The sequence below is a fragment of the Kryptolebias marmoratus genome, linkage group LG11 (genome assembly GCF_001649575.2).
Source record: "Kryptolebias marmoratus isolate JLee-2015 linkage group LG11, ASM164957v2, whole genome shotgun sequence".
Lineage (NCBI taxonomy): Eukaryota > Metazoa > Chordata > Actinopteri > Cyprinodontiformes > Rivulidae > Kryptolebias > Kryptolebias marmoratus.
Window position 1 is genome coordinate 9,617,118 of NC_051440.1, and position 17,953 is coordinate 9,635,070.

The 17,953-nt window shown below is 39.0% G+C and overlaps 1 protein-coding gene across 2 annotated transcripts in view; it reads left to right on the plus strand.

Moving 5' to 3' along the window:
* The window catches only part of LOC108230038 (A disintegrin and metalloproteinase with thrombospondin motifs 20-like), a 93,104-nt gene that overhangs the window by 51,978 nt on the left and 23,173 nt on the right, over positions 1 to 17,953 (plus strand). For both annotated transcript variants that reach the window (XM_017405842.2, XM_017405844.3), the window contains 13 exons: positions 541 to 636; positions 3,195 to 3,361; positions 3,463 to 3,592; positions 4,214 to 4,340; positions 4,428 to 4,638; positions 4,908 to 5,072; positions 5,478 to 5,648; positions 6,647 to 6,766; positions 9,297 to 9,398; positions 11,366 to 11,530; positions 12,571 to 12,840; positions 15,078 to 15,239; positions 16,455 to 16,631. In XM_017405842.2, coding sequence (XP_017261331.1) covers positions 541 to 636; positions 3,195 to 3,361; positions 3,463 to 3,592; positions 4,214 to 4,340; positions 4,428 to 4,638; positions 4,908 to 5,072; positions 5,478 to 5,648; positions 6,647 to 6,766; positions 9,297 to 9,398; positions 11,366 to 11,530; positions 12,571 to 12,840; positions 15,078 to 15,239; positions 16,455 to 16,631 — 2,063 coding nt within the window. The remainder of the gene's footprint in view (positions 1 to 540; positions 637 to 3,194; positions 3,362 to 3,462; positions 3,593 to 4,213; positions 4,341 to 4,427; positions 4,639 to 4,907; positions 5,073 to 5,477; positions 5,649 to 6,646; positions 6,767 to 9,296; positions 9,399 to 11,365; positions 11,531 to 12,570; positions 12,841 to 15,077; positions 15,240 to 16,454; positions 16,632 to 17,953) is intronic.

Here is a 17,953-nt window from a genome sequence, read left to right on the forward strand (position 1 = left end):
ATCAAGTTTATCTCGCAATGTGAATTTTAGTCCTCCTTTTTTAATTGCCTGTATTGACCATATTTTTTAAATAATGTAATTTATCGTAGCCATTGTCAGGCTCTCCTACCTACATTTTTGTTGTCACAGCGTGGCTTTTCGGCTCCTCCCTCACACTCGCTTCTTTTTTATGTTAGTTTATCATGGAACAACAGCACCGGTGCTGTAATTACAGGCCAAAAGGAAGGTCCTGGAATAATTACATATCCTTTCATGGTCAGGCCTCTGAGAGCGAAACAAGGCCTCCTGCAGGTTATTTGAGATGACTTGAGCTTTTTCATATTTTTTCCGAGAGTGACATTTAACTCCCAAGTGGATGGAGCCAGACTTTCCTGTCTGGAGTTTGGTGGAGCATAGTGAAGCTATTATGAAAATCAGGGCTGGATTCATTCATTGCTCATGTTGCAGCTACTTTATTCCCTTGTGTGACTTCAAATATGTGCACAGACTCTAACATTTTTGTTGTTTGTTCCTCTGTGTGTTTTCTTTTGGACTCTCCAGGTTACAACGTAGTAGTGCGGATCCCAGCTGGTGCCACCAACATCGATATCAAACAGGTCAGCTATTCCGGAAAACCAGAAGATGACAACTACCTCGGTGAGTGCGCTTTGGGAATATGTCAGATATTTGACTTAAAATACCGTGAAATGTATGTAATCTATTCTAGTAAAGCATTACATTATATCCCTTCACTTCTAAATCACAAAGGCAAATGTCATTATCCTTTATGTGACTATAAATGACTTGGTGACCCAGGCCTGTAGAGACTGGCACTATTACAAGAGGGTTTGGGGAAAACTGTTGTAAAACCGCTTTCAGAAATGATGGAAAACTATTGTTTACACCAAGTTTACAGTACATGAAGGAAACGTGGGGGGCGGTGGTCCATCTGGATTGGTTGGGAAAGCAAATGGAGTGTCAGCCACTGAGAAAGATAAATGAGGCAGCAATAAGTGCTAATTAGAGGCAGGTGGAGCCCAGGCTGTATGAAAGCAGATATAGGGGTATAGGGTTAGGTGGGCTTGGGTTTTGTGTGTCTGTGAATGTGTTTGTGCTTGTGTTCAAGTGAAAGGTGAATGGAAAGAAAGAAGGGGGGGGGGGGGGAGCTGCCTGGAGGAGGTGATAGTTCAAGTCAGGTTTGAAATGTTTTTAAGAAAAAAAGAAAAGAATATTTTGAGAACACATCTGGCAGATCCTCATCTGCACACTGCTATTAGGGGGTCCACGTCTGGTTCGCTGTGTGCAACACCCTGCCAATTTAGTCATTTGGGGTAGAACATCACATAGTAAGTTCTGTTTTTTAAGATAATCCAGCACACCCAGGACATAGAAAAGGAGATGATGCCTTTGGACTGACTCTTTGAGTTTGAAGCACTCTTCTTTTGGATACTCTGGACGGTTTAGAAAAAATCAAAAAGAACATGGATGACACACCTGCTCAAACCTGCCATTCCTGTAAGAAAAAGTGAGGATTAATCAATTTCCAAGAGTAAATATGAAAATTAAATGCTGAGGAAGCAGTCTACACATAGCCTGCAGAGCTGGGATTTTCTCAAGAACTGTCTCTCAGCAACAACATCTTTTGTCTAGTGCTGAGTGGGCTTTGAAACTTTTTCCAAATCAGTAAATAAGCATAATTGCTTTCTACTTTGGCGTCTCTCCTGTGAGTTCACGTGCACCATTTTTCTTTTTTCTTATCTTTTTTCTCGGTTTTACATACACTAATCCTCCCTAAGGAGAACTTTTCTTATTATGGGCTGCAATATCACATTTTTTGTGGAAAATAGACTTCAGACTTCTGCTCTGCATCACGCTGAAGAAACAATTCAGTTGATCATAACCATTTTGTGTGTGTGCAAAGTGTTAGTCATGACAACTAGAGATCACTGTCAGCTGTAAATGCCAGCTGGCATCCTACACTACGCAGAATAAAGTGTAAACAAAGTTTTATCAAGAGACAAAATCATATTGTCAGAAGGTGGGACTATGGCGGCGAACCCAGAACACAGACTCTTGGTGGAAGAAATAATGAAAACTAATTTATTACTTAAATAAACAGACAAAAACAAAAGGGCTGACGAGGCAGCAAAACTAACACTAACAAAATCCAAAACGAGATGCAAGGCAAGACATGGCATGGCAAAGAGCGGACAAAGCGGAATGATCCAGTGAGTAGTGAATGAGAATGACCGGTTCTTAAAGACAGAGGATAATGAGGAAAATGGACACAGGTGAGTGAGAATAATTACGAGCAGGTGGAGATGGGCGTGGCAGACCTAACAGGAAAAGTACTGGGGAGGTGGAGAGTGACAGGGCATGAACAGGAAAACTAAACTGAAACAAGACAATAATCAAAAACAACAAACTGAAAATACCAAACTATGACACATATACATTCTTTTTGTTTAAACTCACAGGCTGGAATTAACTGCATGCTTTTTAGAATTGCAGCACTGACCACAGAGAAGGAGGTGCTTGGTGTTCATTTGGATTTTTTTATGTATAGAATTTGCTTGTATTTGCATCAGTGGAGAACTGGTGTTTGCATTGCAATGTCAGTCTCTGAGAAGAGTTTACCTCCAAATAACTCCACTTTAATGCCACCATCTTTCTGTGTTACCTTTGCTCTATAGTGTAGGCTTTTCAAAGCATTATGTTTACCATTAAGAGATGACATATGTGGAGCCCTGAGTGGCCACAGAAAAAAAAGAAGAAAATAATAAGCCACAATTGACTTCATTCTAAGAATGCAAAATGTTTACATATTTTTTTATTCACATACTTGGCACGACACACCAGATATACCCTGACACCATGCTCCACAATAGAAAGATCCCTAAAAAACATCAGTTGGGATTTTTGGGGTTTTTCTGAAATGTTGACTATATTATCTTAAGATGTATTTCTGACGTCTGAAAATAAATGTCTCTTTCCCTTCTCTACTCTCCATGTTTTTTATGCACATATGTTTTTTTTTACTTCGTACTATTTATGTTTCCACTCAGTATTTTGTTAACCTGGACATAAAGTGGTAACACTTCTCCTACCTGTGCATGGACAAGCAAAAAAACTAAAGGCTACATTTCACATGAAATGTAAACCATTGTCATTCATGTCACATTTAGATGCTGTCATCTTGCTGTTTCTTATTTCAGCATTATCTGATAGCCAGTCTAACTTCCTCCTGAATGGGAACTTTGTGGTGGCCATGTTCAAAAGGGAAATCACCTTCAAGGGAGTCGTCATTGAGTACAGCGGCTCAGACACAAAAGTAGAGCGCATCAACTGCACCGACCGCATTGACGAAGAGCTCATTCTACAGGTACTGACATCTTTTCTCTTTATTTAGCCACTTTATGACATGAATTTAATCCCTCAGTCTAAAGAGATAATGTCTCTCTGTGACCACCGTTGTTCCTACAGGTTCTGTGTGTAGGAAACCTTTACAACCCAGACGTGCGTTACTCCTTTAACATACCCATCGAGGAGCACAGGGAGCGATTCGTGTGGGATCCGTTGGGCTCCTGGCTTGAGTGCAATCGTATCTGTCAGGGTAAGTTGTTGGCCTGCCTTCCAAAGCTCCTCGGACAAAGAATGAAAAATATTATTGTTTTCTTTAGCTCATGATTATCTCACAAATGCTAATAATTGTCCATATGGAAAAAGTCGTATTATTCTAAAGTAATCTAAAGCCAAAGATTTTGGTTACTTCTAACATAGTGTTAAACTTCATTAACAAAATGTGAAATTTCATTTGAATAGGGTTCTTACAGGTAATCATCCAGTTCATCTCAGTACATACATGTAGTACAAGTCTGAAAACAAATACATCTTGCATCTATTAAAAACACAAATTTCAAACCATATTCAACAATCATCAACTCCTATAAGCTCTTTCTTCAGTCGCCATCTTATCAAACTACTTAGTCACTTTCATCTTAGCCTGGTCCACAACTGAAGACCTCAAATTTCTTTTTAAAAAGCCAGTTAGTGAGAGTCCCATAGAATCTGAATGCAGAGTGGGATCTTGTAATGTGACATGTTTGCACTGAGCTTTGAGACTGGATGTCAAAAATCTTGACAGACTTGTTAAAGTTTGGAAATGTAATATTGAAACAAGTGACGTGTCAGTCAGATATCTAAAGTCAGTCTTCATTTTTATTCTTGAATGTAGGTGAGCGCAGACGCAAGGCGGCATGTGTTCGTGAGAGTGACCACCTCGAAGTATCGGACCAACGTTGTGAACATTTACCTCGTCCCGTTTCTGTTACTGAGCCCTGCAGCACTGACTGTGAAGTCAGGTGGGCATTGTTGCACAAAGACACACAATTATAGCAACAAAACAAAGTCCCACAGCGTGCACACTTCCAAACTCTCCTCTCCAACAGGTGGCATGTTGCTGGACAGAGCGAGTGTTCAGCTAAGTGTGGCCCCGGCTACCACACCCTGGATGTTCAGTGTATGAAGTACAGCCTGATGAAGAGACAGAGTGAGCGGATGGAAGATGGCGCCTGCGCAGACATCAACAAACCTCAGACTAGAGAGCCGTGCCATGGAGACTGTCTGCTCAAGAGCTGGCAGTACGGTGCCTGGTCACAGGTACCAGCAGATAGGAAACCATACAGAATGCATTTTGAAAGAAAACACGTTTTAGAGCTTCATCCAGTTAAAGGATTTCAGTTTTTCAAACAAACAATGTGCTCTAAAAGATCTACATTGCAACAGTTTGTTTGCAAATTCTTTTGTGCTTACTGTACAAACAACTGAAGATGATTAATTTTGATTATTTGGAAATTGTACAACCCCTAATGAGTCACTCCATTAATTGTTTACCAAATGCATGAAGACATTGTGTATTGTTTGGACAGTGCTCTAAGACGTGTGGACGTGGCAGTCGGAGCAGAGAGTCTTACTGTATGAACAATCTGGGCCGGCGCCTGGTGGACAGAGACTGCAGCGAATACCAGAGGGTGGTAACGGAGACCTGCAACGAGCAGCCCTGTCCCAAGTGGACTGTTAGTGACTGGAGCGAGGTGGGCCTTTACACACACACCTGGGCAAAAACATTATTGCTTTCCTAAATAAGAAAACTAGTTAATGGAGGACTGAAAAGCTGATAGAAAATAAGGATAAAGTCATGGTTTTTTTTATATTTTGAGGGCTTAAACAGTCAACACATTATAATTATACAACAGTCCTATATAAAATCCTCCCTGTATATTCAGATTTATTGACTCAGAAGCAGAGAGCTATTCATAGATTACTTGAACACTTTTAAACCCTTTAAATAAAATAACTTCTAACTTCTTATCCACTCCTATTAATATAAACATGAAAGGCCAGTTAGAGTAGAAATGTATCGATCAATCTTTGTTTGATAAGTGATATGCAACAAGAATTTTCTCTCTATTTCACCCCATCCTGTCTACACCCATCAGTGCTCGGTGACTTGTGGGAAAGGGATGAGGCACCGACAGGTGTCCTGCAGCACGGGGGACGGTGAGGAAAAGCTGAGTGAACATTTCTGTGACCCGTCCAATAAACCCCCTGCCGCTGGGAGCTGCGAGCTCCCGAGCTGCGCATCCTGGCAGGTTGGCGTCTGGGGAGCGGTGAGTTTCCCTCACACACACACACGTGCACATGCACATGCACACTGCACACACTGGTGACATGCACTTACTAAATAAATTTCCATTAGCTCCGTACAAATGTTTTTAATTTAGGTTGGTTACACTCAAGAGAAAAATGTAAAATAAGCACACCTTTTTTGATTTATTCAAACCAATGTATGTCTTGTTTTTTTCTTTTTGTTTATTTGTTTGTTTTCTGTGTGAGCAATTGTATTTAATTTGTATTGTATTTAATCTAAGTCAAGGACTTAGATTTAAATTTGGTTAGATTGATATATTTCCAGTTTGTGTGTGTGTGTATATATTTATATGTGTAATTTAATATACTGAAAAGCTCCAAGGGAGAGTGCTCTTCGTGACTCCAGCTGCTGTTTCCTCTACTGTATGTTACTTTCACTTTGGCCTCATAGCTCTCACATATAGCACACACACACACACACACACACTTAAACACACAGGAACACATCCCTCCTCTGCATTCAAGTTTCTATTGTTTGTCTCAATGGATTTAACACTGTTATGTTTAGGCACAAAATTAGTGAAACATGTATGAATGAATGCCTTTGGCCATTCATAGTATAGTTTATACTTGCGGGACCCATTCCTTCTTATTTGTCTTCATAAGAATTGAAGTAGTGATATTTTCAGAGTTGGAGGATATCAGCTTGTGTAATTATAATTTGCTGCTTAAATAAACCGATGTTGGCACTTCCTTCACTCTTGTGGTGTGCCTAATTGTAATCTGATGGCTTTGTATATGAAATAACAACTGGGTAAAGGGTTGAGTTTAGGCTGTGGCTGAACCCATGTGTCTGTGTATTCAAGTCAGAAGAGTCCTAACCAAACTCTTCTGAGGCCCTGTCTAAGATATCAAGCTCAAAAGACAGGTGGAGCTTGAGAAACCGTGTGGTCCGGTGGGCATCTTTTTTTCTTTTCCTTGTGTTTATGTATATATCGCATGTAATTTTGTGTTTCAGTGTGCGGTGACCTGTGGCCATGGCTACCAGATGAGAGCTGTGAGGTGTGTGTTAGGAGACTATGGCGACACAGTTGATGACAGAGAGTGCAACGCTGCAGCGAGGCCCAGAGACAGTCAGGTAAGAAAATACAAGAGTCAAATTCTTTTGGTAATTGGTATTATATACGGATGGCCAATTCATCGTTGGCAGTAATAAGAAGTAATTTTTAGTCTTCATAAACCCGTTTATTTTCACTAAATGTGCATATGTTTTTCAATTTATAAATTATTTTAAAATGATTAGTTGCAACAAGCTGAAACCTCCCGGAACGTTCAATAATTTATCGCTCTGCTTACAACAAACTTCGAAATCATCTTGAATCCTTTTTGCTTAACTGAAATCAGCTCAGACCCAAAATATTAAATAATAAAAGTCTGGGAAAGTCTTCTTTAATTTGTTCCAGAGCATCACTTGATCAAAACCCCTGTCAAAAACAAATAGGTTTCAAATGAAAGTTGGCATCGTGTCTCGACCAAAAGGAACCCTGGCGCCTTCTCTGCACCAGAGATTGGATAATACAGACAGAGAAGCATTTTCTGTAGGATAACTAATCAAAGTTTAATATTTTATTTATTGAAATATAATTGTATATTGGTGTTATTGCAATATTTGGAAAATATAGATTCTCCATAGTGCATGCTAAAGGAGAAGGGCTTGGAGAATCACTCTGTTGTTAAAACTGCAGCAACTGGTCTGTAAAATAAGTTTTTTTTATCAGTTAAGATCATATTTTATCACAGCTTTTTTACATTGATTCCTTACTATTTTGCAAGCTACTGAACAGTGCAACCAAACCATTTTCTTATGTAAAAACATGTCCCTAAAAGAAAAATATAACAGGGTATTTAGGTCAAACAACATTTCTGAACAGACTTTAATCAGTTTGTTAATTTTTACCAACTTCAGTCAAGTACAATTAGCATTTTACAAGTATGTTAAGGTTTGAATGTGCTCTATGCTATAATAGGGCAGTAAAAGGACAGTCAGGTACAGGTTTGGAGTTCAAAAAAGAGGGTTTTATTTAACCCTAAAAACAAACTTGGGTAAATCATACAAAATAACAATACTGGGCCAATAAAAGAGATCAAAGTAACTAAACTCTACTGAAGAAACTGGCACCAGACCACTAACTCAAACAAACTGACCTAACTAAATGAAACAGAAAGGAAAATTTAAATACTGGCTGATCAGCCCACAAAGACACAAACAGGGGAGAACACACAAAAACCTAACTAAAACTACCACAAGTAAATCCCATTCCCCCCCTATGATCCTAAGTCGTGGTATGACCGAATCTGCAGGTTTCCACAAAGGCTTGCTCTGCTCCTTTTCCACCTCTTCGTTTCTCTGAAGGACTGGAGCAGCTGGCACTAAGGTATCTCATAAAGAACAGAAAAATGAAGTCAAACACAACAGTGTAAACAAAAATGTGTGCACTAATTTTAGAATACAGTGCTATGATTGTGTAAATAAATTATTGACAAAACCCAATTATACCTCTGTAAATTAAATCCTGTATTTAAAGAAACAAAAAAAAAAAAAAGTGTGGTGAAATAGAGAATGCTCTTTTATAGCAGTGTGATACTTAGACATCACCCCATTTGTGTGGCTGTAACTGCAGCCATCACAGACAGATCATCAACACATTCTAATCCTTCATGAACATACCACTCATGTCTACAGGGATGAGGATTCTTCTCTGCTCCAAACATTACAAAAAAAAACCTCCCAGTCTGAACGATGAAGACCATGTAAAGGTGCTGTAAAGCCACAGGCAACATAATGTTGGGTTTCAGAAAATATCCTCCTGAGTAGTTTAAATTTGTTCTCTGTGGAAGACATTTTTAAACCCAAATATCTCCCACCCGCTGCATACTAATAAATTAACTCTTTTTGCTGTCTACAATTGACATTTAGGGCTTTTCAGTGATGCCAAATGTGAAGGGGTGGGGCTGATTACCTTACAAAGATTGGGAAATTGAAAGAAAAATTGTGATTGGGCAATATGTTTTTTCCTGGTAGTCAGAAGGATATTTAGCTCTTTTCATGTTCTCACTTATACACAAGAAAGCATATTGAGGGCAGTGGGGGATTCAGTGTATTGCCCAAGGGCATTTCGGCATATTGTAGGGCTGTGGATCAAATCTCTGAACCTCTTACCAAAAGATGTCCCCCTATCACTGTGCCAAAGCTCATGTTTTGTTCCTCACTTTTCTAAGTTTGTAGCCTAATCAGTGATTTTAGGACTTCATCTGTACAACTTTAATTTTATTTTATAACCCTGTGAATCATTTTAAAGTGAAACATGACAAAGCTGGGTGTGCTTTAAGACTGAGCTGATTAATGACTGAAATCTTTTAAATGTATGCTAATGTAGGATAAATGGTAATAGCTAAAATGCGAAATTTGAGATTTTAAAATGATAATTAAATTGAGAGGATTATTTTAAGTTGGTAATAGGAGAGTAATTTACTGTAAGTTCTCTGATATGCTTAAATGTTTTCTTTTGCCACAATCGCAAATTTAATTTAAAAGGTACCTCTTTATTCTGTTGTGTTAACATTTATCTCCACCGTAGAGCTTATTTCCATGTTGACATGTTCTGTAGGACTGTGAGATGCCAGCATGTCCACGGGCTTCTCAAATCACCCCTCGTCCCGACAACTCTGTGCAGCTTGTGACGCAGTGGAGATACGGCTCCTGGACGGCAGTAAGAAAATTTATTGTCTTTGATGTTTTCTTCGGACCACATCCCCAAATTTCAGGAGTCAGACAAAAGCAATGTGTTTCACGTTAAACTAAAACAAATCGACGGACTGTGCTTTTTATTGTTTTGTGCGTGTCTTGCTTGAGGGTAAATTTTCTGCATCACGGTGCAATCAGGATGAATAAGAATGATGACGGGCGCTTATATGTGCCTGTGTTTGTTTTCAATAGAAGCAAACCACATTGAAGTAAAGACTGGGCTCCTGCATGTGGACTTACATATAATATATTTAAATTTTTGGAAAGCTCCAAATATCTTCAGATTGTACACACTGTACTCTATTTTCCTCTTTGTCTTTTGTAGCCTCTGTTGCATCTTCGCACACACACCCACACTCACAAATACACATGCAGGCTTCAGCGTCTCGGCTGAGAGGCCCCTACGTCTCCCTGATAGTTCGCATTGTTACTCATGGCAAATGAAAACCAGATTCCATCTAAACACAAGCCTACAGTTTCTGCAGTTGAACCCCATCTGTCAATCTGAAGGTTGGTGTGAGCTCATATGTATGTGCTGTTTTTGATCGGTCGCATTACGCATTCATTCTTAGAAGAATTTTCTATGATGTTCTCCTGCAGTGACAGAAATACACTCATATTATGCAAGCAAGGGAAATTTTTATTTATATCGTGAGCATGTTCATTTGTGACACCCGAGTGAAGAAACCGAAGCGTTTGTTTCCATCAGATGGGCTCTTTTTCTTCTGTATCTGAGGTCTAAGAGCTTCAGATTCTTCAGATTCCTATAGTACCTGATCACAGTGTTTCACTAAACAACAAGAATCTGTCATTTGAAGTGTCTGGTGCACTCATCAGATCACAGCATTGTCACAGTTTTCAGTTTTCAGAATGAACGGCTGTTTTCTTCCAGATCATGGTGTGTTTCTGACTGTCCATTAACCTGTAACCTGACAAAGGTTTTTTTTAGTGTTAACTCCGTGCTCAGTAATACCCCATGCCTCTGAGTTTGCTGCTACAGCAGTTTGAGTGCAAGACAAAATGATTGTGGCAACTGGTTTTAATGGAACCTTAATGTTGATTTAAAAAAGTCCTCAACAATCATTATACAATATCTGACGCTAATTTGCATATTTATATTCTTTTTGCATTCTGTTAGAACTTGTGTTTGCTTCACTCCTTTTTGTCTTTGATCACATAGAAATGTGTAAAAATAGTCATTTTACAATCTGTTTTCACACATCTTTTCATTTTTTTATCACAAGAATGAAGAAAAAATCTGAAATTTTGACTCAAAAGAGACCCAGTAAGCAGCCTTCTAACACATAACAGGTTTACATTGAATTGCTTTCAGAAATAATGTAGCAATTTAGAAATATGTGTAAAGTGTATTATAAATAACGATCACCTATGCTCAACAACCTAAGTGTTTGTAGCAGCACTTCTCAGGTGCTTTAATGTCAGAACGAACTCGTCCCATGATCCATAAACATCCAGAAAAGGTCTCTGTCTCTGGGTTGAGGTGGAACATTTTAAGATGTTCAAGATGTAATTTTTAGCCTTTATCAATACATAGAATAGTGATATTTAGAAAATCAGACTGAATATGTCAATATTAACAGCATTCAATGTGATTCATCATTTCAGCTGCTGCAATCAAGCAAGAGATTCAGAAGTACCATGGTCAAGACTGAGAGACTCAGGAGCAGTTTTTATCATTAAGCCTTACACAAAAAACTAACACCATGAGTATCTAAGCAGACATTACCATGTTTCACACATCCACACATCCATCTGAAAACCTTACAAAACAATGCTTTTGTAAATTAAGCGTCCTTCACTTGATTTGAAGTAACTAATTTAGACACCATCACAGCCATAGTTAAAGGTCTGCCATGGTGTGCAGAACCAACCAGTTCAAGATTTTTTGTTTTTTAATCTTATTTTCACCAGTGCTCAGTGTCCTGCGGTAAGGGGAAGCGGGCACGGTATGTCAGCTGCAGAGACGCTCAGGGAGGCGTGGCCGACGAGTCGTACTGCGCCCACCTGCCCCGCCCTCCGGAGTTTTCTACCTGCTTCAGCCCCTGTGGTCAGTGGCATCCCAGAGAGTGGTCTGCTGTGAGTTAAACATCTAAATCCTTTCGCAACTTGGTGTCTTATAAAAATCGTGCACCTCATTTTCCTCCGGTGGTAAAATAACCATGAAACACAGTGCTGCTGTTATGCTTAGATCTTTGTTTCTCATCAAAAGCTTTTCTTGACTTCTATAAAGGGCCACTGATGATTTGCAATGATTGTGTGATTTTTAATCGTGTGTTCATTTGAAGTTTTCTATTTTTTTTATTATTATTATTCTATTTTTTTTTTTATTAGTCTATAAAAATCAAAATGAACTCCTTTGTGGAAAAAAACTTCTGAGTCCATTAAGTTTTAAATTGCCACAGTAAAAGTTGATTTCTTCCCATTGTTTTTGTCAGTTTCACAAGGCTCAGTATTATGAAACAGTTCATGGGAACAATTATTAGAAGCATCACTCCTGCTAACACTAGCCAGATTTTAGAACCTGGAAAATGTCCTACAAACATCTTGTTAGGGAAAGAAGCGCAAATTCCAAGTAAAACAGGTCAAGCAGTTCGAGGCAGAAATTCAGACTAACAGATGCTGACCACAAACTAAACATCAAGCTATTGTGTTAACTGCACAATCAAAGGGTTTAGTGATTTAAGAGATACTTTTCTCTGGCGAGACCTTGCAGAAAAAAATAATCACAATGAAAGATGGTGCTTAAAATACAAATAAAGCTGTCTTACAGTCCTAAAAGTAACTATACACAACTAATAAAGGAATGAGCCAAAAATATGACAATTAAACATGACTTATATTATATGACATACATGACATAGAACATATTTTTTAAATACACAAGTATGAAAATCTCAGGGACCTGATAGGAGTTCTTTAAATTGTTGGTATGCCACAATCATTTTGAAAATTTGAGTACAAATAAAGAAAATTTAATCGCTTTTGTTGACAATCAATAAATATCAATTTCAGGTACAAGAGGTATTAGTAAGGTAAAGAAAATAAATCTGGGTTCTGTATTGTACTTTTCTTTCTGCTCTGTTTATAACACGGTGGTTGTCTTTTCTGTTCCTCAGTGTTCGGTGACGTGCGGTGTTGGAAGAGCTTCCAGACAGGTGACCTGTTCTAACTACCACCACTCGGTGGACCCGTCTTTCTGTGACCCGGATGAGAAACCTGCGACAGAACAGGAGTGCACTGCTGCGCCCTGCCCTTCTGTTTACAATCGGCAGCACATTTACGAGCAGCCGTACGGATATCCTCAGGATCCCGGACGTCACCCCGGGCACAGCAGCTGGAATGTCCCCTCAGCCGACAACCAGTGGAGGACCGGACCCTGGGGCTCGGTATGTGCAGAATACACAGTGTGTTTTAAGAGATAGAGGTGTCCAGAAAGGGTTTTGTGTGTAGAAAATAATCCAGGAAATATATGTGCAAATGCATTGCAATATTCTTTACTGGCATTTTTTAAATCATATAGCAGAGATGGGATGTACTGCCCTGTAAGTATTATAGATAGTATGCACGTGTTGCTGAGATAGGCTGTGTGTGTCTGTGTGTAAACATATTCTTGTGAACACATTAACTTAGAGGTTGAGGGGTTGAGGTAAGAGATGTTTTCATTTCCCAGTGCAGAAGTTCCATACGTGGTAACAAACGAGTGTATGTGCAGCACACTGTATGATGTGCTGTATGTACTAACACTCGGCACTGTGCTGCTTTGTGAAGAAAAAAAAATCCAGGTTACTACAAAGCAAAACGTTAAGTATTTAAATGAAATCTGCACAATTACAAATGGTGAGGGCAGCTGAAGCTCTTCTGTTATTATTCAGGCTTTGAATATTAAAGTAATACTTTTGATTATGATATTTTGTTTTAAAGAATTGCTCTGATAGTTAATAATCTGCCACTTGTGAGTTAATGTAGCAATAACTACATTAAAAAAACATGTATGTACACAATTTATTAAGGGTGCCAATAAGCTTCGAAGCACCTTTTCTGCTATTCTCTTTGGTTTCCATCACCATTTTTGTCTATTTTCACACCCCAAAGCTTTAAAAAAAATCATCCAAAGTACGCATCAAAACGCATGGCTTGAGCTAAGTCATAGCACAATATCGTGCTGACTTTTGAAAGTGGTACATCGTACGACATAGACAAAATTCACACACAAAAAAATGAACTCTGAAAACTCTCACTGCTATAGGATGGACAGTTTGCTCACAAATACCCCCAAGGAGCAGCAAGTGCAAACACAAGCTTCCACAAACTTCAGTTTTAGTTTAGCTCAAAACATCTTTATCTCCTGAATAAAATACTGTGGAAACACAAAGATTTGGGTGTTTGACCATTGGAGTCTTCTGCTGCTCACTTTTCAAGAATTTTAAATATACAACTTATAGTTTTCACACAGCAGCTTCTGTTTGAGCCCTACTTATCAGTCTGTCTCTCCTAGGTTTGCTGTCAGGGAGTAGGAGACACAGGTGTGGTTACCACGGTGACCCTAATGAGCGACTGACAGCGGTTTTACCATTTCTTTTGATCTTGGGTCTCTTTACATGTCTTTCACAGTTACAATGTAGACATTTATCTGAGCTTAGATGAATACAAAGCTTATGTTGGGAGTTTGGGCACCCTTCAAAATTTCAACTGAAATATTTTAGTTAATATATAAATTTTGAGGGATTTAAACTTCCCCAAAATACAGGCTGGCATGGATCTCATAAAAGAAAAAGCAGCAAATCTAAATCAGCTTTAACAGTGGAATGTGATGGTGTCCTGTGAATTACCCTTTATTAATATTTGATAATACAACTTCAGTTGAAACAGACTTGGACCATTTGTTTGATATCACATATTTGTGTGTCATCCTCTGATAGCACATTGTAAATGATCTCCTACAAGAACCACCATTTCTGTCCACTCGTAGAGTATATATTTGAATATATTTTCAGCCCGGTAGAAAACTGACAGGAATCATTGTTTCTGAAATGTTTCTCCTATGATTAAGCGGATGTAAACAACTGTTTTGAACACGTTTCAAAAAATGAGAGAGTGATGATTTGTGGACTCATGTCTTCTTGCTGCACTTCATAAATTATTCCTCCCTGCACACTGTTAAGTGTAACATAACAGGAAAAGCACGACTGTTCATGTTCATGTTGTGCTGTCCTCCCACACACATAGATAGGACTGAATGTTCTCTCTCCCATCAACAGAGGGGATGCATCATGTAATTGGATGCAGAGTCTTCCAGATACCTTTGTCAAGGCTGCGTTGTTCAGCTTTCAGTGTGGCTCCTTGACTTTCCTGTAAAGATAATTGTGAGCAAAGCCGCTGGGTTTGATCATGTAAAGATCACTCGTTGTTAGCTTGAAAAGCTCAGTATTGTGCTATATTTTACATCGTGAAAAGATCTTATTTCTTTGAGTAAATGAAAAACCAGGTAGAAAAACTGATCACATGAAAATGAATCTGACATTAAATTTTAAAACAGCTTAATAGTTTTTACACTGTATGATCAATCGACTGAAGACTCTAGCTTTGAGTATACTTGACTGATCCAATGCTGTGTGTTCTCCAGTGTTCCAGTACCTGTGCCGGAGGTTTTCAGAGGCGAGTGGTGGTCTGTCAGGACGCTGATGGGCGCAGCAACAGTTACTGTGATGAGAGGGTCAAACCTGCTGAATCCAAGAGTTGCAATTCTGGTCCCTGTCCTCTGTGGAACTACGGTGTCTGGGGAGAGGTGAGGTTATATTTAGGGTTTGGAGTAGCAAACCCAATTAACTATAGTCGTCATTAGAGTTTCTGCACACCTTTTATTGCTCACTTTCTCTGTCATTTATGTATTGTCTCTTTTTTTGTTTTTATTGCACAAATTTGGGCTTTTCATCTTTCCTAGCAGTCACACACATGTGTAAAAAAAAACTTACAGGTCTAGTGAAAGAAGTAAATAATCAAGTCTGTACAGACTACACTCTGAAAGTGTCGGGTGTAGAAATTAAAAATAGACTAAATCAGTTCCATCTGTTACGAAATTGTATGCATGGATTTTTATTAACATTGGTGTCTATGTGCAGCGAGTATATTGATGTGTGTATAAGATCAGGGGGTCTAGGTCTAAACAAGCCGACACAAACCAGCTATAAAACTAAATTTTAGGGATATATTACAGAAGGTAATTGTATTAACTATGACAAGATGGAGTAACATAAAGTACACTGACACTGGACTGGAGTGATGGAAATGTGTTCTGTGCCGTTTCTGTTTAGCAGTGATGGGTCTGGCTTTGGTAGATGCAGGAAGAATGTTACCTGACTCCCTTATACCAACTAAAGGTTGACTAAGAAGGGATAATAATACTGATTCTCAGGGTCTGAGCTAGGCTTCTTATCACCAGTAATAGGCAATCTTAATGCTTCAGCATACCATGACATTTTGGACAATGTTATTCTTTCAACTTTATGGCAAAAGTTTGAGGAAGGTCCTCTGCTGTTCCAACATGACTGTACGCCAGTGTACAAAGCAAGGACTATAAAGATATGGTTTGATAAGTTAATCAATCAATCAACATCAGTGTAAATGCTCAACAGAATGATTGGGCACAAATTCTCACAGAAACACTCCAAAATCTGAGTCTATAGAAAGCCTTTTGAAAATAGTGGAAGCTGTTATAGCTGCAAAAGGGGGACCAGCTCCATATTAAGGTTTATAAATTTGAATACACTGATGGTCAGGTGTGTCCAAATACTTTTCTCTGCTGTTGTCTGTGAGTCTAGTCCATTTGCAAAGCCATGTCCACAGTTTACTAAACTGAGGGAACACATTTCAAACCTGTGCATGCAGTTTACTTAAGCTAGTTTTTTATTTTCACACTTGGTACTTATCGGGTTTTGTAAGTCCAAAATCCTGAAAGTCATTAGAAAACTTTTATTAACTGTAAGTTTGCCGTTTCACTCAGTGCACCCAGACCTGCGATGGAGGGAGGAGGACACGCTTGGTGGTCTGTCAGAGACCCAGCGGACAAAGGCTCAACGACTACAACTGCGACATCCTGGACAAGCCGCCAGACATGGAGCAGTGCAATCTGCAGCCCTGTACCGGCTCTGCATCCTGGCATCGCCGACCATGGAAGCCGGTACGATAGTACTAATTTCCCTTCAACACTTAACCATCATCGCTAAGGCTGCGTCACTGTGAATACACATGGTTGTGTTACGACAGACATGTGTACTGAGTTTGAGTCTAAAAACCGTAAGAGATTTAGAACTGAATGCTGGGTATCAAGCGCCACTGTTGATTAGCCAGCTTTGGCCCACCCAGATAGGCCCTTCAGTGGCATGGTGCTGATTAGAAGAAAAAAAAAGAAAAGGACAAAACACACAACACAATGGTGCTCCACCCAGAGGGACATTAAAAACACATGGAACCAATTTTCTGACATGGCTTCAAATTAAGACCTATAAATCAGGACAGTGCAGTCCTGGAGGCATATTTCTGGAAAATATTTATTTCATATATAAGGTGCGAAGAAAACAATCTTTGCTGTCTTCACCATGCATCTAAATTACACAAGTGTATATTTGTGTATAAGAGTTAATATGATCTTTATTGAACAGCTACAAAAGCCTGTCGGTGTATTTTGTGTATGTATCTTTGTACAGTATGATTTTAATTTTCATGTTGCTGTTTTTTTTTCTTACTGAATATTTAATATTTTACTGGTGCTCTCGATCCTATCCCTCATATCCTTTTATGAGCAAATATAGTTTGTACAGACGAAAGTATTATCAGCACACTATGTTTCATTCGTGTTTGGCGATGGTGTTAAAGCTGAATTTAGAGTGGCTTTTAAACTGTCTTCATCATCACAATTAAACCAAAACAAAAATGGATAAAAATCCTAACAATAATCTTTAATAATTTTTTGAGATTTATTCATAATAAAGTGCAACATGAAGTGGTATCTCACTGGCCTGCAACTGCTGCAGAGTACTGGTAGTTGAAATCTCCAAATGGTGAGAAAGCTGCAAGATAATAAGCAAATTTTCAGTTGCAGTTTCACTAAATTCTGAATGTTTGTGACCATGAGCCATGCAGCCGTGTTTTTACACAGCCAATTGTTAAAAAACCCATGGCCTAATTTTGTGTGCACGCCTTGCAAAACTGTATTCTAGGCAATACACACTACTTCATTGCCCACCTTCAGCCACATCATAGCCACCTTGGCCTGCTTTGTGCCCACCTCTGCAGCCTCCCCCATGTTTAACATTTAATCTACTGGAGTACATTTTTGAAATGAAGACGGCAGCTACCACCAGCTGTATTTTCCTTCGCCTGCGGATGGAAAAGTGTACGCAGCTTGCTTTTTTTACGACTCTTGTTAGTGTCATTTTCCTCTTTAACCTCATAGATGCCGAAGTACTTCCAAGCACTGGCTTTCTATGTATGAGATGACAC